The following is an 18466-nucleotide window of genomic DNA, read 5'->3' as shown; positions in this document are numbered from 1 at the left end:
CACCCCCTCACTCCTGACCCGTGTCTCCAGGGTCGATGTTGCCAACCGCCTGGAGAAGAGCCTGCAGCAGGGCAGGGAGGTGCTGGCCACGTACGAGAACCAGCTGACCCAGGATGACACAGTGCCCGAGAGTGGCCGTGCCCTTGACAGCAAGAGGCAGGAGCTGGCGGTGAGTCCAGGGACCCTGGGCGTCCGGAGCCGTTCTCTCCAGGTGCTCCCACCACACTGCCTCTGGGCAGATGAGGAAACCGAGGCCCGGAGGCCCAGGGCAGTGAGTCTCTCCAGTTTGGATGCCTGCAGTGTGCCAAATTGGAGGTTGCAAATAGAGGCCCATGGCACAAATCCCAGCTGCTCATGGGGTTTGTGTGGCTTGTGGAAATCAGGCGCTAATATTTTAAAATCAAAGATCTGCATAAGCCCCCTGCCCCGCCCCGTCCCCCGATTTCCAGTATCTTTGGAGCAGCTGCCCCCAGGGCCCACATTTGCCTGCTTGCGCACTGCGGGTGTTCAAGTCTGTGTGACCGAGGGAGGCTCCTCATTCTCACACCAGCTCACTAAATCCTGGCTGTGTGCTGAGACCCTCACCTCAGAGGCGAGGCAGTGGGCTCCGAGAGCAAAGCCTTCGCTGAGTTCTCTCACAGCGGGGAGAGCAGCCGGCCATTCCACCCCCAGCTGCAGCACCACAGGGCACATGGTTTTTAGAAGTTAGTGTTTCCAGGTTGTGTTCATTGTAACGAAACGGAACACTGCAGAAATGGCCGCCAGATTTGAGGAGGAACTCGGAGGCAAGGCCCCAGTCCCTTCCCAGGCCCAGGCTTCTGCCTCTCCTGCAAGTGCCTGGAGCAGGGCTGGGAGCTCTGGCCACAGCCCCCCTCCCTCCCACAGGCCATGGCCTCCCAGCTGCAGGCCCAGAAGTCCGTCTTCGGGGAGGTGGAGCAGAACCTGCAGGCCGCCAAGCAGTGCTCCAGCTTGCTGGCCAGCCGCTTCCAGGAGCACTGCCCGGACCTGGAGCGCCAGGAGGCCGAGGTCCACAAGCTGGGCCAGCGCTTCGACAACCTCTGCCAGCAGGCCGAGCTCAGGTGAGGGGCCCAGTGCGTGCAGGCAGCCTCAGCTGAGCTAGTCTGCCTTGAGGCCACCAGAGTGGGACCTTGAGGCCGCCAAAGGCTGTTTTTTAAATCATTCCCGCTTTTTCAAAAAAGCGATACATACACAAAAGAAAATACTCAAGGTGGTTGTAATGCCCAGCCCCTTTCTCCCAAGGTAAGCACTGCTACCACTTGGTGAATCTTTCCAAAAAGGTGCTGTACAAGCCGGGTAGGCAGTAACACAACAACAGACCATGTACCCTGTATCTTGCCGCTTTTCCTGTCATCCGTCTTGCCGGCCTTTCCCTCTTCCTCTTCTGTTTTCTGGGAGAGTTTGTATAGAACTGATATTACTTCTTTAAATACTTCGTAGAATTTTATCAGTGAGGCCGTCTGGGCCTACAATTTGTTTTTTGTGTGTGAGAAGGATTTTAACTACAATGCCAACCTCTTTAATAGATGTGGGACTATTTGGGTCATCTCATTCTTGAGTCAACTTCAGTAGTTTGTGTCTTTTGAAGAAGCTATTTCATCAAGTTGCTGAATTTATTGGCAGAAAATCGTTCATAATATTCTCTTATCCTTTTAATGCCTGCAGATCTGAAGGGGTGTCCTCTCTCATTCCTAATTGCATCTTTCGTTCGTTGTATGTGTATATTCTCTTTCCCTGATCGTTCTGAGGTTTATCAATTTACTGACCATTTCAAAGAACTAGCTATGGTTTCAACGATCTTTCTTCTGTTTTCTTATTGCCTGTTGCACTGACATCTGCTCTTAATTATTTCCTTATTGCTGCTTACTTTAATTTGCTCTTTCTCTTTCTTAAGGTGGAAGCTTAGATTGTTGACTTGAAAGCATTCTTCTTTTCTAACACAAACATTTAATCCCATATATTTCCCTCTCAGCACTGCTTTTGCTGTGTCCCACACAATTTGATGTTTTCATTTTTGCTGAGTTCAGAAGATTTCCTAAGCCCCCTTATAATTAATTTCTCCTTGGACTCATGAGTTATTTAGGTCCTGTATGCACAGTGGGCACCTGTGCCCGTCGGTACACACGGATCTACTTGGTCTTCACACAGGCCAGGGAGCTCTCCAACTTCACGTTCCACAATTTATTTCTGTTCTAGTGAATGTTTAGGTTATTTCCAGTTAAATTACATTGGGTCTCCCCCACCTTTAAAAAAATGAACAGAGATGATTTCTTTAAGAAGGGATGGGGGAAGCTTCCAGCGAGGCGCTTGCTCAGTGTGGCAGGGCCTGATGGGCTTTGCCCCCGTAGGGCCCAGAGCCTGCGCAGCGCCAGGGCTGCCTACGACGACTACCGTAGCGGCTACGACCACGTGCTCCAGTTCCTGTCCAACATCCCCAGCTACGAGCCCCAGGAGACAGACAGCTTCAGCCAAATAGAGACCAAGCTGAAGAACCAGAAGGTAAGACAGCTGCTTCTGCACTCAGACATTTGGCCACAAGGGGGTGGGAGGTCAGAGGTCAGCTGCCCCTTTTATGGAAGGGAGCCAGGCAGCGGCTGCCACTAGCCCTGACAGAGCTGTGTCCTCATGGGACCTCGGCCCTGCTTGGCTCCCAGCACCTGACTCTCTGAGGACAAGAACAGTTTCGCTCACTTCTCCCTCCTCAGGGCCCAGTGAGGGGCCTGGCCCAGAGCGCACACTCAGCCCAGGCTGGCTGAATGAGCGAATGGCTATCGACACACAAGAGGTGCCCTTGTGGGGAAAAATCCCATTTCCAAAGTTCAGAGTCCCGGCTCCTCAGAAGGCAGCAATGCAGTCGGGTGAGGGGCAAGGCACACGGGGACCCCACAGCCGGCTGACCCCTTGGGCAAGTCGCTGCACCTCCCTCACTGTGCCTCGGTTTCCTCCGTCATTAACTGGGTAATGATGGTGCTTACCTCACCAGATTGTTGGGAGATTAAATGAGATAATCTAAGGAAGATATCAGAACAGTGCCTGACATTTCAGAGCACTCAGTAAACATTCATTTCCTGGCAAAGATAATTGCCTTCTTGGCCCTTCTTTACAGGACCTTAGAATAGCCTTTTGTAACAAACATATGTATACAAGGAAGCTATTCACTGCACTTTGTACTGTGGAAGAATAATTTCAGATGTAAGGAATCCAGCTAATGTATCAGGTGGTGGTTTGTTTTTTTTTAATTTTGATTTTTAAAGTCTCTGTTGTTTTCCAGAACCTGCTAGATGATATAGCAAGAAGGGAACAGGAAGTACAGGAAGTTTGTGCTCACTCCCAGCTGTACCAGCAAGCTGTCAAGGTGAGACGTGAAATCGCGCCCAGAGTGTAAAACAGCAGGGCCTCTTTCCACCAGGGAGCTGGGAAGACGCGCACTGGGCCTGGCAGGTCAGCCTCGGGCCCTGCTGGCAGCCGTGCAAACTGGCACAGCTCTTGGGGGAAACAATATGGTACTAGGCATCGAATACCAGAAAAGGGTTTTCTACTGTTTAAAGCAATAAAATGGGGAGAATTTGTCCTGAAGGGAAAAATACTAAATAACAATACAAGATAAACAAAATTGTTGTAACTGCATCATTTATAATAGCAAAATAGACAAACTAGAAGTAACCTAAATGTCCAACAGCAGAGGAAACAGCTAGGTAAACTATCATCCATCCACTTAATGGATCATGAAGTCATTAACCTGATAACCCAGAGAATTAGGAGGTGGCAACCTGAGTTAAATGAAGAAAGAGGAACGTCACTCTCTAGGCATGCAGGGAGGCCTGGAGGGAGCCCTCTGGGGTGTAGGGGAACTGGGGGCATACTTTTTCTTGTCTTGCTATGTACTATTGATGTCTTGAGGGTTCTCAAAACCTCCCGGCAGTCAGTATGGGGTGCAGCCGAGCGGAAGACTTTTGCAGTCTGCTGGAAGGGCTGTTAAGAACATTTCAGTCTCAGCTGCCCTTATCTGCCCTCTGCCATGTCTCTCTTGCCCAGGACTACGAGTTGGAAGCAGAGAAACTGAGGTCGCTCCTTGACTTGGAGAGTGGAAGGAGCAGCCATGTGAGCAAGCGAGCCAGGCTCCAGTCCCCTGCTGCCAAAGTGAGAGAAGAGGTGAGCTCCGTGGCCGGGCCACGCCGGCACTGCCCGGCCTCCAGGGAGCATGGCACACACAGGCCCCAGAGACGCACGTGCGGTGGGGAAACTGGGCCGAGAGCTCTCCTGGGTGCAAACAGGTTTGGTAGGGGAAGACAATGAACTTGTTTTGGGGCAGCGACATTGATAGGCCTAGAAAGAGAGCCTGCTGGAGGTATCTGGGCCAGAGCCATGAATTTGGGAGGCTCCCCTTGTGCGCCCCCTCAGTACATACACAGGAGGGCTGAGGTTATCAGTGCCTCTACACGAGAACATGAACGCTCGGTCAGATGGAGACTTGCTCAGGCCACTGAGGTTTAGACTTCTGACGCGAAATCCAGTTTTCTCTCCACCAAATGAGACTGTAGTGGAACTCCAGGCAGGAAGGGGCAAGAAGCTACCCCCTGTCCCCAAATGCCAGACTTTTCAAAACCTGGCCTAGCTCTTTCTCAGCCTGTTGACGACTGTTTGTTGACTGCTCTCCTGTAGGAAGCGGCTCTTACCGCCAAGTTCACCGAAGTTAACGCCATCAACAGACAGAGGCTGCAGAACCTGGAGTTTGCTCTGAATCTTCTGAGTCAGGTAATGGATCTTAGTGTAAGAAATTCTACTCAAAACTATTCCAAACAGGTGAGAAATATGACTCATTCAGCCTCAAACAAACAGCCTGTAAACTGGTGGGAGTGTCCCTGGCTAACACAGCGGGACAGCACCAGCGCCAGTCCTGGCCCAAGCCGATGCCTCCATTGACGTGAGCATAACTTACGTATTCTGTCCAACAAATATGTGCTGAGTACCCAGTAAAAGGAAACTTATTTTTAAAAGTCCATAATGTTTATGACAGCACTGTACTAGCAAGAAACTGGAAGCAACTCAACACTCATCAGCAATGGGTGATTAAATTACAGTCTGTCCACGTGTAGCTGTTACACAACAAAGCAGAGCTCTGTGCCGCTGTGGCGCGGGCGCGCTCTCTCAATCTTCCCCCCCCCTATATATATTTTATATATATATAAAGTGCAATAAACAGGGTGCAGAACAGGGGACTTACCGTGTGGCACACACTAAAAATATGTGTCATAAGATGACAGATACCCTTCTATGAACAGGACCGCAGCGGGAGACTGTGGTTTCTCAATACTTTACCAGATGCATTTAAAAAACCTAAACTAGTTGTTTTTACCATTTAAAAAAAAAATTTATTGGGGAACAGTGTATTTTTTTCCAGGACCCATCAGCTCCAAGTCAAGTAGTTGTTTCAATCCAGTTGTGGAGGGCGCAGCTCAGTGGCCCATGCGGGGATCGAACCGGCAACCTTGGTGTTATGAGCACTGCGCTCTAACCAACTGAGCCAACCAGCCACCCCTGTTTTTACCACTTTTAAAAGTGACCCTAGAACTCCCATGAACCCAGGTGACCAGGTGGCAACAGGCATTGCGGAGACTCCGGCTCTAAACTAACACGCGCTATCTTGTCCTTCCCAGCAGCCAGAAGGAGTGACCCATGAGACCCTGCAAGGGAGCAAGCCTGGCTCCAAAGTGGAGGAGACGTGGAAGATTCAGAAGGAGCTGGACGAGCAGACTGAGCGGAGGCAGCAGCTGGAGAATGAGGTCAAGAGCGCCCAGGAGGAGATCCGGCTGCTGCAGACTCAGAGCCCCCAGGAGGCGGTGGTGCGCAAGGAGGTGCTGAAGAGGGTGCCGGACCCTGCGCTGGAGGAGAGCTTCCGGCGAATGCAGCGCACCCTGGCGGAGGAGCAGCACAAGAACCAGCTGCTGCAGGAGGAGCTGGAGACGCTCCAGCTGCGGCTGCGCACCCTGGAGCGAGAGACCAGGAACGGGGGGCAGGAGTACGTGGTTAAGGAGGTGCTGCGCATCGAGCCAGACCGAGCCCGGGCCGACGAGGTCCTGAGGCTCAGGGAGGAGCTGGAGGAACTGAGGAGGCAGAAGGGCACGCGGGAGGCAGAGGCGGTCCTCCTGCAGCAGCGCATTGCGGCCCTGGCCGAGGAGAAGAGCCGGGCGCGCGAGAAGGTCACCGAGAAGGAGGTGGTCAAAGTGCAGAATGACCCCCAGCTGGAGGCGGAGTTCCGGCAGCTGCAGGAGGAGCAGCAGCGGGAGGGCGGGCGCAGGGAGAAGCAGGAGGAGGAGCTGAGCTTCCTGCAGGACAAGCTCAAGAGGCTGGAGAAGGAGCGGGCCATGGCCGAGGGCAAGGTCACTGTCAAGGAGGTGCTTAAGGTAGAAAAGGACGTGGCAGCCGAGAAGGAGGCCGGCGAGCTCCATCGCCAGTACGAGGACGAGGCCGCCAAGGCTCGCGCCCACCAGAGGGAGAAGAGCGAGCTGCTCCGGAAGATCTGGGCCTTGGAGGAGGAAAACGCCAAGGTGGTGGTGCAGGAAAAGGTGCGGGAGATCGTCCGGCCGGACCCCAAGGCCGAGAGCGAAGTGGCCAACCTCCGCCTGGAGCTCGTGGAGCAGGAGCGCAAGTACCGGGCGGCCGAGGAGCAGCTGAAGAGCTACCAGGCTGAGCTGGAGGCGCTCAGGAGGCGGGGCCCCCAAGTGGAAGTCAAAGAAGTGACGAAGGAAGTCATTAAGTACAAGACCGACCCAGAGATGGAGAAAGAGCTGCAGAGGCTGCGGGAGGAGATCGTGGACAAGACCCGACTCATTGAAAGGTGCGACTTAGAGATCTACCAGCTGAAGCAAGAGATTCAGGCCCTGAAAGACACCAAACCCCAGGTCCAGACCAAGGAGGTGGTCCAGGAGATCCTCCAGTTCCAGGAAGACCCCCAAACCAAACAGGAGGTGGAGTCTCTGAGGGCCAGACTCTCCGAGGAACAGAAGAAGCACGTGGATCTGGAAAGGGAGAGGGCTTCCCAGGAGGAGAAAATCAAACACAAGGAAGAGGAGCTCTCGCGGGTGAAGGAAAAGGTGGTCCAGCAGGAGGTAGTCAGGTACGAGGAGGAGCCGGGCCTGCGGGCTGAGGTGGACGCCTTCACCGAGAGCATTGACGTGGAGCTCCGGCAGATTGACCACCTCCGCGGGGAGCTGCGGCGGCTGCAGCGCAGGCGGGCTGAGCTGGAGCGCCAGCTGGAGGAGCTGGACCGCGAGCGGCAGGCGCGCAGGGAGGCGGAGCTGGAGGTGCAGCGGCTGAAGCAGCGGCTGGCCGACCTGGAGAGGGAGGAGGGGGAGGCCCGAGAGAAGGTGACCCACAAGCAGAAAGTGGTGCTGCAGCAGGACCCCCAGCAGGCCCGCGAGCACTCCCTGCTCCAGCTGCAGCTGGAGGAAGAAAGGCACCGGCGGCAGGTCCTGGAGAGTGAGCTCGAGACCCTGAAGAAGCAGCTCGTCAACCTGGAGAACATGGAGGTGAAGGAGAAGGTGGTCTTCTCTGAAAGCATCCAGGTGGAGAAAGGTGACACCGAGCAGGAGATTCAGAAACTCAAGAGCAGCCTGGAGGAGGAGAGCCGGAGCAAGAGGGAACTGGACGCGGAGGTGAACCGGCTGGAAGCCAAGCTGTCGGAGCTGGAGTTCCACAACTCCAAGTCGTCCAAGGAGCTGGACTTCCTCAGGGAAGAAAACCACAGGCTACAGCTGGAGCGCCAAAACCTGGAGCTCGAGACCCGAAGGCTCCAGTCGGAAATTGAAATGGCGGCAACGGAAACACGAGACCTGAAAAACACGACCACGGTAGACTCGGGGACCAACCTCAACTCCAGACTGTGGTCCCTAGAGAAAGAACTGGACGACCTCAAGAGGCTCTCCAAAGACAAAGACCTAGAGATCGATGAGCTGCAGAAGCGCCTGGGCTCCGTGGCTGTCAAGAGGGAGCAGAGGGAAAACCATCTGCGGCGCTCCATCGTGGTTATCGACCCCGACACAGGCCGGGAGCTGTCCCCGGAGGAAGCCCACCGGGCCGGCCTCATCGACTGGAACATGTTTGTGAAGCTCAGGAGCCAGGAGTGCGACTGGGAGGAAATATCCGTCAAGGGTCCCAATGGGGAGTCCTCTGTGATCCACGACAGAAAGTCTGGCAAGAAGTTCTCCATTGAAGAGGCCCTGCAGAAAGGAAGGCTGACCCCTGCTCAGTACGACCGCTATGTCAACAAGGATATGTCCATCCAGGAGCTGGCCGTCCTAGTGTCTGGACAGAAGTAGGCACGGCCCTGCCCTGTCTTCTCGGAAGCAGACACTGGCTCACTCCTACCCCATAGCCTCCTGGCGTCTTCTCCCTGGCCCTGTGCAGGCTCCTAACCTGTGTGGAGCTGAGCATGCCACCCACGCCCTCGCTGCCAGGCTACCCAGGGTACAGCTCACCTACAAGCCGGACAGGCACTGGTTGCACCATCATTCAACCCAGGTGAATGACCTGCTTCGTCCTCCAATAATTCAAAACCATGAAGCCCTTCTTCTCTCTCCCTTTTCCTACACACTCCCATCAACACACTACTTGGGCGACACTTGGAAGCCATCTGAACACGAAAGCGCAAGCAACTGAGGCCAACAAGCCCACTCCATGCAGTGCTGGCCTTCGCACACCAGATGGGGAAACTTGAGGGCAGAAAGGCCTCCTTTCCACACACCCTTCCATTCATCCAAGGATCAGGCCCCTCGGGGCTGCCGACCTGCACTCACACCTCTCCAGGAGTCTGGCTGAGAGCCGACTTTCTGTCGGACTTCTCCTGGTGAGACAGATCTGGGCTCTGTGCCAGGAAAGGCGCAAAGAAACCAGCACAGTCTGGCCCTCTGTTGGCCAGCTTGTCCAAGGAAAACGCACCAGCAGAGACTGTTTTCTGGTTCTGAAATTGAGGTGTTTTCATAATGTACTGTGTTGCTATTAGCCTTAGCTCCAGTGCCTTACAAGTCTTGCTTTATCCTCTAATTGGTATTTCGGTGTACTACACAGTTGATTTTTCACCAAATGAGTTTTGGGGTCTCTGTATCTCATGTATTATGTAAGAAAATGGGAATTAATAGGGAACTCCACTTCAAGTACGAAAATAAACCTCTGGTGGCTTGGTTCTAATTTCATGCTAAGTGTGTTCCTTCCTCCTTTGTGTGAGCAGCTTATTGCTGCCATTCCCTAAGTGGGTATCCCATGTATACCAGCTCCTATGGGGAAAGAATTACTTGCAAATATGGTAAAAATAATGAGAAAATGGTTTGGAAACCTTGAAACAATTTATTCAGTTGCTTTATACAAGATTAACAATTTCCAAACCACCCCCTAACCCAACCTAGTGGCTGCACCAAAGCCACAGCCCCTTTCACACCTCAGAACGGCCGCACCAAGGAAAGCCCTGCAGCGCCGCAGCCCCCAGGCCCGGAGCCCGCTCTGCCTGTTGATCTGCCTTGCCATGGCTGTTTAAATCATTCACTCCTGCGTTACCACAAATAAAGCATAAACGAGAAAAAGAAATCTCCCCATCAAAGAAACGTTTCCCTGAGGCAAGAGGCATCACTAGATTCCTACAAATGAGGGTATTCTGCTCCAGCTGCACACTCAATGGTACATGGGGAGGAGGGGGGCCTGTAGGGGGACCGGATGTCTCGGGCAGAGAAGGCGCTCCCGGGCGGTCTCTGCACAGCTCTGAGCTCAGCAATACAAATCTCTTCTTTGGCTCTTTTGCTACTTCCTAAGACTATTCTGTAAACAAACTGGAAACCCAAGTTGCAAAAAATATATATAATAAAGGGAGAAGGAATCCATGTAGGCCCATGTGAAACACGTGTTGGTTTTTACGTAAAAAGGAGTCAGAGTAGAGGCCTGGCCGCCTGCTGACAGAGGCCTTGCTCCCTGGACACCAGGCAAACCTCGGCATGAAGCGCAAATTACTGAGCACTGGACCCTGGTCATCAGGAACCAAAAGAGCGGCCTGTGTCTCCACACAGGTGTACGCTCTGAAGAGGCTGTTTGCTCCCAAAATACTTGAAATCAACTTAGCTGGAGCAGTCAGCTGAGACGCGCCTTATGGCACAGACTTCCCCTCAAACTCCTTGTGAAGCAGCCACTGGTTAGGTGGGAACAGCACTGGTACCCGGGAGCTCCGGGGTTAACTGCCCTAGTTTGTCTCTGATGCACCTCCAAACTCAGCGGCGCGTCAGCCCTAAGCACAGCCCCACTGCCCGGAGAGCCCAGGACTGCAAGGCCTGTTCCTACACGGCAGATGCTTCCCCAAGGCCTATTCCTGCAGCTCTGCCTGAGAATGATTTCTAAGTAAAACTAACTGGAATGTCTATCTGTGACTTGGAACCCCTGATATCCTCACCCTCTGAGAGATGAAGAAGGCCTTTGGGGCTCTGCAGTTCACCTGTGTGAACTCTGGGAAAACAAAATGGGGCAGGGGGTGGGCTAGCTGAATTGGAACCTGGGATTTGGGGACCCAGATGATCTTTAAGTCAGGACAGCACAGATTATGATGTGCGACCACAAAAAACTTAATTACATAAAACTGGCTATGTCTTCAGTACAGACATCTTTAAAAAAGGCCTTCATCTGAGATCCGCTCAGAGGGAGGGCCACATGGACATGTGTCTAATTCTGCTCCACCATAAAGGCACTGGAATAATGTCTTCCTATAATATGATGTGCGAAGAACAGTCCCATTCTATCCAATGCATTTAATGGTAATGATGAAAACTGAGCCAAAAATAAGTGTCTTTAAAAATCCTATCACAACTGTTGAATCTACAAAGGTATTTTCTCTAAAAGAGCTTCATTGTCATATTTAGCGGGGAAACTGGCCCCCACGATGAGCACACACTAGGTGTTCTGAATATTTTTCAAAGAGATAAGGTAAGTCTCCCAGCTGGGGTGTGAGCCTGGGTTTCCGTCCACTGACACACAGCCTGAGGACGGATGGACACCATGGCCATCCGGGAATCCGACTGTGGCCAGAAGGAGCCCCTGACCAGTAGGGCGCCATGAGGTACTCTGACCAAATGCCAGGGTTTGGGCAGACTTACAACACAGGTGTGCCAAGGGTTCAGTCCTGCCACCAGAGCTCCATACATGACCCAGCGCGCTCCCCAGCCTAGAGCTGCCCCTCCAACGATTGTCCGCGACAAAGTCACGAGGCCTGGAGCACCAGGCCAGTCAGTACCTCCGGAGAAGCACGAGGCTGCTCCCCTAACTGAAGGCACGTCACAAGTGCCAAGAGACGCTCCACTCAGCACTCACGCCTTCTCCAGAAGAAATCGGCACCAATCGGCAGAAAGAGTATAGTGATTATCCAAGTTCAGAGAACTACTCGTTCAGCTTCCAGCTTTTCCTCTGAAGAGGTCACAACTTCCGTGGTACACCGGGCCCTTTCCCATGAAGCTGAGAAGCATCTGGAAAAGAATAAGCAAAACAGAACATAAATCTTTCAGGATCTCTGATTCCCTTAAGGCAGAAGTAACCAAACCTATAGGAGATCACTTCTTAAAGAGCAAAAGCCTCCGTATGGTGGGTGTTCTGACGCTCAAATGAGCCACACACACTTGAAAGAGGGGATCTGAGCATAATGGAGGCCAGTTGCTATGTGCAGCGTGCCTGGCCCTCTGAGCACCATGGAGGCAGCTGCTCGCTGGGTGCTGGGTTCACACAGCGACTGCTGCACAGTGGGGGCCTCTTTGCTCTCGGCTACCACTACCACCCTGTGGCAGACTGGGGTTCCAGGACGAGGTTTGAAGGCCCCACTGAACTCAAGGAGGATCAGCATTCTCATCATCAAAAGACACTTGGGTTCTATACAGACAAGCTCAAAGGCACTAGCATTCTGAGTTCACATAGGAAAGAAAGCAAAGCAGACAGTCAACAGCTAAAAGGTCCAGACAACTTCTCGTGTAACCAGTCCATGGAATCCTATAGTCTGCAGAATGTCTAAAGAGCCTGTTTTAGCATAGATGCTTTTCTGATAGCCTCTCACTACCCAGAGGAAAAACAGGAAAGAAACTGGACAGGAAAGCACTTTTCCCTTTTTTGATGAAAATACCACAGACCAACAACGGTCATGCTTCCAATGGCTCGTCAATTACCGTCTCTATTTGAAAGGGTGACATTCCAAAAGCAAGCAGAGGCTCTCTCCGAAAAGCCACAAGCTCTCACCCAGGTAGCTCTGTGACCCCTACGTTATAATCTCAGCTATAGAGGCAGCCACCCCTTTGTCAAGTGAGTCCACTGTATTTTACTACTTCCCAGGGAAAACGGAGTAACTGCTGCTGCAGGCCCCTCAGTTTCTTTCTCTAAGAAGCAACATTTCCATCTCAGAGATGTTGCCACCTGGGTGCAATCCATTCTTGCACCCAGGTGGCCTCTGGCAGTCACTATAAATGCATCAGCCTAAGGACACCGGGGCCAGGGGCCCACAGCAAATCTGGAATGGACAGACTGGGGCCGTGTCGGGGCAGTGCTCTCAGTGCAGCAGGTCTCGGCATGCCCAGCCAGGCGGCCCCTGGCTTACTCCCACCAGGGACCAGTGTGCCAGGGCTGCCCAGGTTCACCCTCCAGGAGGAGTGGCTCTCCCTGACCAGTGTGGCTCTCTGGTCATTTCTGGAGCAGATCTAAAGTAGAAGAGCAACAGGCCAAAACCAAGATCCCCGAGGCTCTCCACTAGCGTTCCATTAGCTCAGGACCCAGGACAGAGCAAGGCCAATCGCTGGTTATGAGGGTGTCAGCTTCTCACACCTATGAACCTGGGGCTTACAGGGGATCCCTTTCTGAAAAGCACTGCTCTCTGGAGAGGAAAAGCAGAAGAAAGGGAACGCGGCCCCAACTCCTCTGTGCCCCCAAATCACTGTCTTTACATCTGAAATGAACTGATAGCTGCTCCTCTCGGGTACATGCTGAGATCAGAGCAAGGGTCCCTCCTGAAGCCTTGCCACTGTGATGTCTCACTGCTACCTGGACTCCCCCTTCCACTTAAATTAAGTTTACAGAGCCTTTCTCTTAGCTGCTTCCATCTGGAAGGCGTAAGCAGCTTGAACTTGGCCTTGTAGTGCCCCAACTAGCCCTTGGAAAATCAGCACCATTACCCTTCCCTTTTTTTAATTAAAGAGGAAAAGTTGAGCAAAGGGCTGGGGACGCCTCTGCCTCCCACACAGGCCACCCTGACTTCCTCTGTGATCACACCGGGTAAGGCTGAGCCAGTGGCAGGGGACCAGGGGAAATCTCAAGGCGGAAGAAGCCTGTAACATTCTGGGTACCCACAGAGCCAGAGCCTCAAAGGACAAGCCAAGACAACATAGTGACGAGGTAAAGACACTGAAATCTTTGGCAGCAGACAAGTCATCCACTGTGTGGAGAGGGGAATGGCGCACAGTGTGCGTGGCACTCTGACCGCCTGGCAATTACCTGGCAGACTCTGCGAGATGTGGGTGGACATGGCAGCGTGTGGGAGAGGCGCTGCGTGGGGCGGGCTGGAGTGCAAGCCAGCCAGGAGACCTGAGAGGAAACAGGAGGGGAGAAAAGAACAAAACACACACATTGAAGACAGGAACGAAAAAGCAGCCTTGGTGGTCCAGAGCCCCCAGATGGCCTACTGGCCGTTCCTGGGTGAAAGCCCCTGGGAAGGGGCTCAGCATGGTCCCCGGGACTGTTGCCCATGGCCACACACCAGACACACAGAGGAACCCAGTACATGACAACAAAACTCGGTCACAGCAGAGGTCCCGGGGCACCTTCTGGGCCTCCAGCATGAGGAGAGGGAGGGGAGAAGCACTTACTGTGGCTGAGGCCGTGGTGGAACGTCCCAGGGGCAGGGCCTGTGACGATGGCGTCCTTGGAGACCCCTGCTTTGGCAGAGGAGTCGGCACTAAAGGAGAGCACACGGAGAGGAAATGGGGAGATTATCCCCAGGGAGTTCGAGTTCACGGCCCCGGGCAGCTTTGGGCTGCCTGCCTTATAGGATGAGGACAGCAGATTTAAGGGCGAGGAGCTGGTCAGCAGCACAGCCCCGCTTGTTCCTTTCTGGGGAGGAAACACACACAAAGGGGTCAGAGGTCCTGCCCGTCCACAGCTCACTCACAGACCAAACCTGGTAACACACAGCGGGGGACATGCACACGGACCTTGGCTTCCCCTTCTACAGGCCCCCTGCTCCGCGGCCCCAAAGGAAGAAAAAGGACAGTCTCTGAATAGACGGATTGGCCCCCCCAGGACACAGTGTCCACTTTACAAAGCAGGGTATTCAATATGCCTCCTCTGTGCAAGAAAGAGAGGGAAGGAGATTGTATAGAGACGTCCACAAACCTAGGTATTTACAAACGTGTATGTGTCCCTTTATATACATAACACAGACACACATATATATGTGTATGTATGAGTCTTTGTTTTTAGAAAAAAACGGAAAACCCCTGGAAACAAAGGAACGTGGTTACCTTGCAGGGGGATAGGAGCAGGGCAGAAGCAGGTGAGACCTCGCGGAACATGCCTTTCTATGGTTTTCTCTTTGCAAACACTTTGTTGTTTTATATATTGGAATTTATATATTTATATATTGAAAAATGCTCTCTCCCATTTCCCCAACCTGCTCCAAACTTCCTATAACTCCTGCAGGCAAGCCTCATTCATCAATCACTGGACTCCATCAGATCGCCTTTGTCCGACCCGCAGCATCCTTCAAAACCCAATTGAGAATCACTCTTAGGAGGTACTCATCTCCCTGGGGCATGAGCATCTGCATATAACTAATGATCCGCTAGGCAGCATTGTTTCCACTGCCTTGTTTGGAGAGATGGACAGGTAGGAGGCTGTGAAAGGGAAGTTTTATGGTTCGTTCCACACTGTACCCCAGATTCATAGTCTCCCTGCAAACACATGCTAACCAGTCCTTTCCCTCCACTTGTCTTCCTAAGAAGTTTCAGGCTTTCCTGGGGTTCCTGCCAACAGAATAGATAAGACTTGAAATCAGGAAGCCCGGTCCCCCTCCTGCGTTCCGGGCCCACTGTTCCACCCTGTCCTTCAGTTTCAGGTCTCACTACCCAACCAGGGCAAGGCAGGCAGCCTTGTGCACGAGACCCACAAGGACGGCTGCCGTGGTTTGGGATACTCACTGGCAAGGAGGTAGACGATGTCACGCTGCTAACCGCACTGGGCTTGAGGGAGGAGGTCAGTAATTTGGCCACGCCCTGGGTCCCACCACTAGAATCTCCATTTGGACCACCCGGAGGGGCCACTAGGGTCAGCTTCTGGGAAACAGGTGGTTTTTTCACTGTGGAGCCTGGAACAGGCCGGCTGGGGGGCGGTCCTGTGGAGGGAGGCTGTGTGCTGGGGAGCAGGTTCCCAGAAGCAGAGCTCTGGACCGGTGTTCCTCCAGAGGAAGAGCTGCCAGAAGAAATCCCATGTTTGGAGACAGAACTGGCAAAGGGGCTGTTCTTGTAAGATGGCCCTGCAGAGCTGGCTGAGTGCTGTTTTGCCGGATGGCTCAGGGCAGCAGAGGACGAGGCTGGGGTCTTATGAGAGCTGCTGCTCGAGGCTGGTGTGCCTCCTGAAGAGGCTGGCGTGGAGGGATGGAAGCTCTGGCCTTTGGTGGCCGTCTTCACGAGCTGGAGGAAGGAACGATGACACTGTGGGGAGGAAGGCTTAGGGCCCTGGAGCTTACTGACAAACGGAGCTGGGGCGCTGAAGCTCTTTTGCTGTTGAGTGCCTGCCTGAAAGACTTTGACCGAGGAGCCAGGCACGGGAGCTGCTGTTGGGGGTGCGTGAGACGTCCGTGGCAAACCGTGGTGCTTTGCTTTGGACTGGTGCACGTCCGGCAGGCCCTTGCTGAGGGCGGCCTGACAGGACAGCTCTTTGTAGCCAGAACTCTCTGGTTTTTTCTCCTGAGAGGACTGCCCCAATGCCAGAGCCTGTTCAGCCAGAAAACTGAGTGGTGACTGCAGAGAGCTCGAGGGTGGTGGGGCAGAAGGGCCGGGCTTCGGAAAGGTCCTTTTTTCTTCTGTGCATAAGACACCCACGGCTTTCTCCGCAGGCGCTTTTGAGGGTGCAGGCAGTGTGAACTCGGAGCTCCCACTTGTTCTGCTGTTCAGCACAGCCAGTTCCTTGGACACAGCCTCCAAGGAAGATGCTGAGTTACGGATCAGGTCTCCATCTAGTGAGTCCTCCAGGCTGACAGGAGCAGGATTTGCAAGGCTCCCCGATGCTTGGGACGAGAGCTCCCTGTTTGCAGTTCCAGTGCTCGGGCCTCCACCCGGGTGTTCGGAAGGCAAAGCCAGAGGGCCGCCAACCTGGCCTGATGGGACAGACACCTTTTTATCAGGCTTAGTAGAGGATTCCTACAGGAAAGCAGAAATACTGATGTTTAGAAATGTCCAAAGATGCCCACACTGGCCCCGTTGTGAGAACACAAGCATGAGAACACCACACGGTCCCCAGAATCAGGCCTTCCTGTGTAATCACAAAACGATGGGCAAGAGAGTTAAGTGACAGGCCTGCGTGGACATGGACTTGAGCATGTCCAGCCGGCTGGGGCTGGGTTTACCCAGGCAGGCTCTGTTGCTAAGTACACATACATCCCCAGGGAAACTCTTTGCTGTTTCTGAAAAAGTACAAGACTTGAGCAAAGAGACACTCTCCCTACTGGCACTCACACGATCTCCGCATGTTCCTAGCTGCAATCAGAAAAGGATGTGTGGTATGAGAACTGCCTTGAATCATTTTTCTGTTCCTCCTTGGTTTTTCCTAACATCTCAATGGAGTTCAAAAGATAAGTCCTTTCGTGGAAGCAGGAATGGGGTCTATCTCGTTCCTCTTGCATCCCAAGTGCTTAAAGCAGCGTGTCTTAGACACTGTAGGAGCTAAGAGATACTTAGGAATAAACCGTTTGTAGAGCTTATTCTCCCGGACAGCTCAGGTAAGGTTAAAGGCACTACAAAGCCTCAGGAACTGGTAGAAATTCAGTAAAATAGCAATTTCTACTACATTGAAAGGTTTCTGCAACATCTAAGATCGTTTTCCTAGTCTCTGTTCTTCGACCACTGTATTTCCTGTCCTTTCCACTGTGCTCCAGGCTAACCTGCCCTTCGCTAGGAGTATGTCCTTCCATAAAAAGATCATTGTCACAGTGTAATACCTTCACATCTGCAGGGGCTTTCCATCCCTCAGAGGGCTGTCAGGAAGACCTCATTTGATCCCAAAACAATAGAACTGGCCAGGTGGGTACTGTTTCCTAGCACTGAGGCTGGAGGGTACTAAGTGGCCCAGCTCAGGTCTCTGCCCCGCTAACCCCAGGCTCCTCTGGTGGGCTAGCCTGCCTTTTGGTACAACTGGCAAAAGTGATGTCCCGAAGAGCTGTCACCAGACCAGCAAAGCTCAATGAGCTGCCACGGTCACTCAAGAGGTTTCATGAGCTTGGCTAAAGAGAGGTAAGAACAGATGGCACATGACCTGCACAGGCTGACTCACCTTCACCTTGATTTTGGAAGGGGCCATTACTTTCTTCTTGGCCCTGTTCAAAGGAATAAACACAGAAACGGGTTAGAGAAGATCCACCAAGGACATAAGGTGACAGTTGTCTTGAAAAGTGAAAACACTGAGAGACTCACAGGATTGATGTCAGGTGCCCGTGGCCTCGTCTGCTCTCCTTAAACAGGGTCCTGGAACAGAGAACACGGGGCTGTTTGCGGAAGCCTCCTGAAAGCAGAGACTCTGCTTCTAGAGCTTCCTACTGTTCCTGGGACTCAGCACCTATTACTCATGAACTGTCAGAGACTGTGACTTCATTGCTGGTGAGAGGACCCAAAGGGGCTGTACTGGACGCCTAAAAGCCAAGGGTTTAGGATTTACCGAAAAGGGCTCTGGATCTGCCCCCAAACTTCTTGTAGTGATTTTTCCCCTAACGGCAGGAGTGCTTTTGTGATTGCCCATTCTCCTCCTTTCCAAGAGTAAAATGTGGAGTGACCCACAGCATGTCTCTTTCCAGAGAAACTCAACAAACTTTTCTTTATGCCCTTCCCTACATGCCTTCAGGAATCCAATCTACAGGGAGAGAAGAGCAATTCCATTTACAGAAGGGACACTGAGACGAGAAAAGGCTCCTCCATGATTTGTCCAACTCATAGAAGAACCACGCTCAATCAAGAACACTACTTCCAGGGGCCGGCCGAGTGGCGCGATGGTTAAGAACTCGCTTGGGATGCCAGAGGGCCCCGGTTCGGATCCCACATATGAAGGCCAGTGACACTGCCCTCTGCAGCTAGGATGGTGAACAACAGCTCAACTTGGAGCTGGGCTGCAGTGAGTCGCCAGTGACGGCGTAGGCTGCAGCCCATGTGGCAGTGGGTTGCCATGGGCTACCGTGTGTAGCCAG

General features: G+C 53.0%; 2 protein-coding genes and 1 non-coding gene across 8 annotated transcripts in view; 1 reads left to right on the top strand and 2 right to left on the bottom strand.

Moving 5' to 3' along the window:
• PPL (periplakin) overlaps positions 1-9204 on the top strand; it is a 44564-nt gene extending 35360 nt beyond the window's left edge. The window contains exons 16-22 of one of the 2 annotated variants that reach the window (XM_019660292.1): positions 31-169; positions 886-1079; positions 2367-2517; positions 3290-3373; positions 4054-4170; positions 4681-4773; positions 5679-9204. In XM_019660292.1, coding sequence (XP_019515837.1) covers positions 31-169; positions 886-1079; positions 2367-2517; positions 3290-3373; positions 4054-4170; positions 4681-4773; positions 5679-8336 — 3436 coding nt within the window. In that variant the 3' untranslated portion in view covers positions 8337-9204. Of the gene's footprint in view, positions 1-30; positions 170-885; positions 1080-2366; positions 2518-3289; positions 3374-4053; positions 4171-4680; positions 4774-5675 lie in introns of both variants that reach the window. The other variant, XM_019660291.1, reaches the window with a different exon arrangement.
• Positions 5479-5552, bottom strand: TRNAM-CAU (transfer RNA methionine (anticodon CAU)). The gene has a single exon. It is a non-coding gene; the product is annotated as a tRNA-Met (tRNA).
• Positions 9205-10521: 1317 nt separating the features above from the next.
• UBN1 (ubinuclein 1) overlaps positions 10522-18466 on the bottom strand; it is a 54244-nt gene continuing 46299 nt past the window's right edge. For 2 of the 5 annotated variants that reach the window (XM_019660293.1, XM_019660294.1), the window contains exons 13-18: positions 17703-17753; positions 17563-17605; positions 15213-16433; positions 13884-14127; positions 13513-13602; positions 10522-11510 (exon numbers count right to left, since the gene is read on the bottom strand). In XM_019660293.1, coding sequence (XP_019515838.1) covers positions 11461-11510; positions 13513-13602; positions 13884-14127; positions 15213-16433; positions 17563-17605; positions 17703-17753 — 1699 coding nt within the window. In that variant the 3' untranslated portion in view covers positions 10522-11460. The remainder of the gene's footprint in view (positions 11511-13512; positions 13603-13883; positions 14128-15212; positions 16434-17562; positions 17606-17702; positions 17754-18466) is intronic. The other 3 variants (XM_019660296.1, XM_019660295.1, XM_019660297.1) reach the window with 3 other exon arrangements.

Source organism: Hipposideros armiger, unplaced genomic scaffold (genome assembly GCF_001890085.2).
Source record: "Hipposideros armiger isolate ML-2016 unplaced genomic scaffold, ASM189008v1 scaffold_315, whole genome shotgun sequence".
NCBI classification, from domain to species: Eukaryota; Metazoa; Chordata; class Mammalia; order Chiroptera; family Hipposideridae; genus Hipposideros; species Hipposideros armiger.
This window is presented reverse-complemented; position numbering and strand designations above follow the sequence as displayed.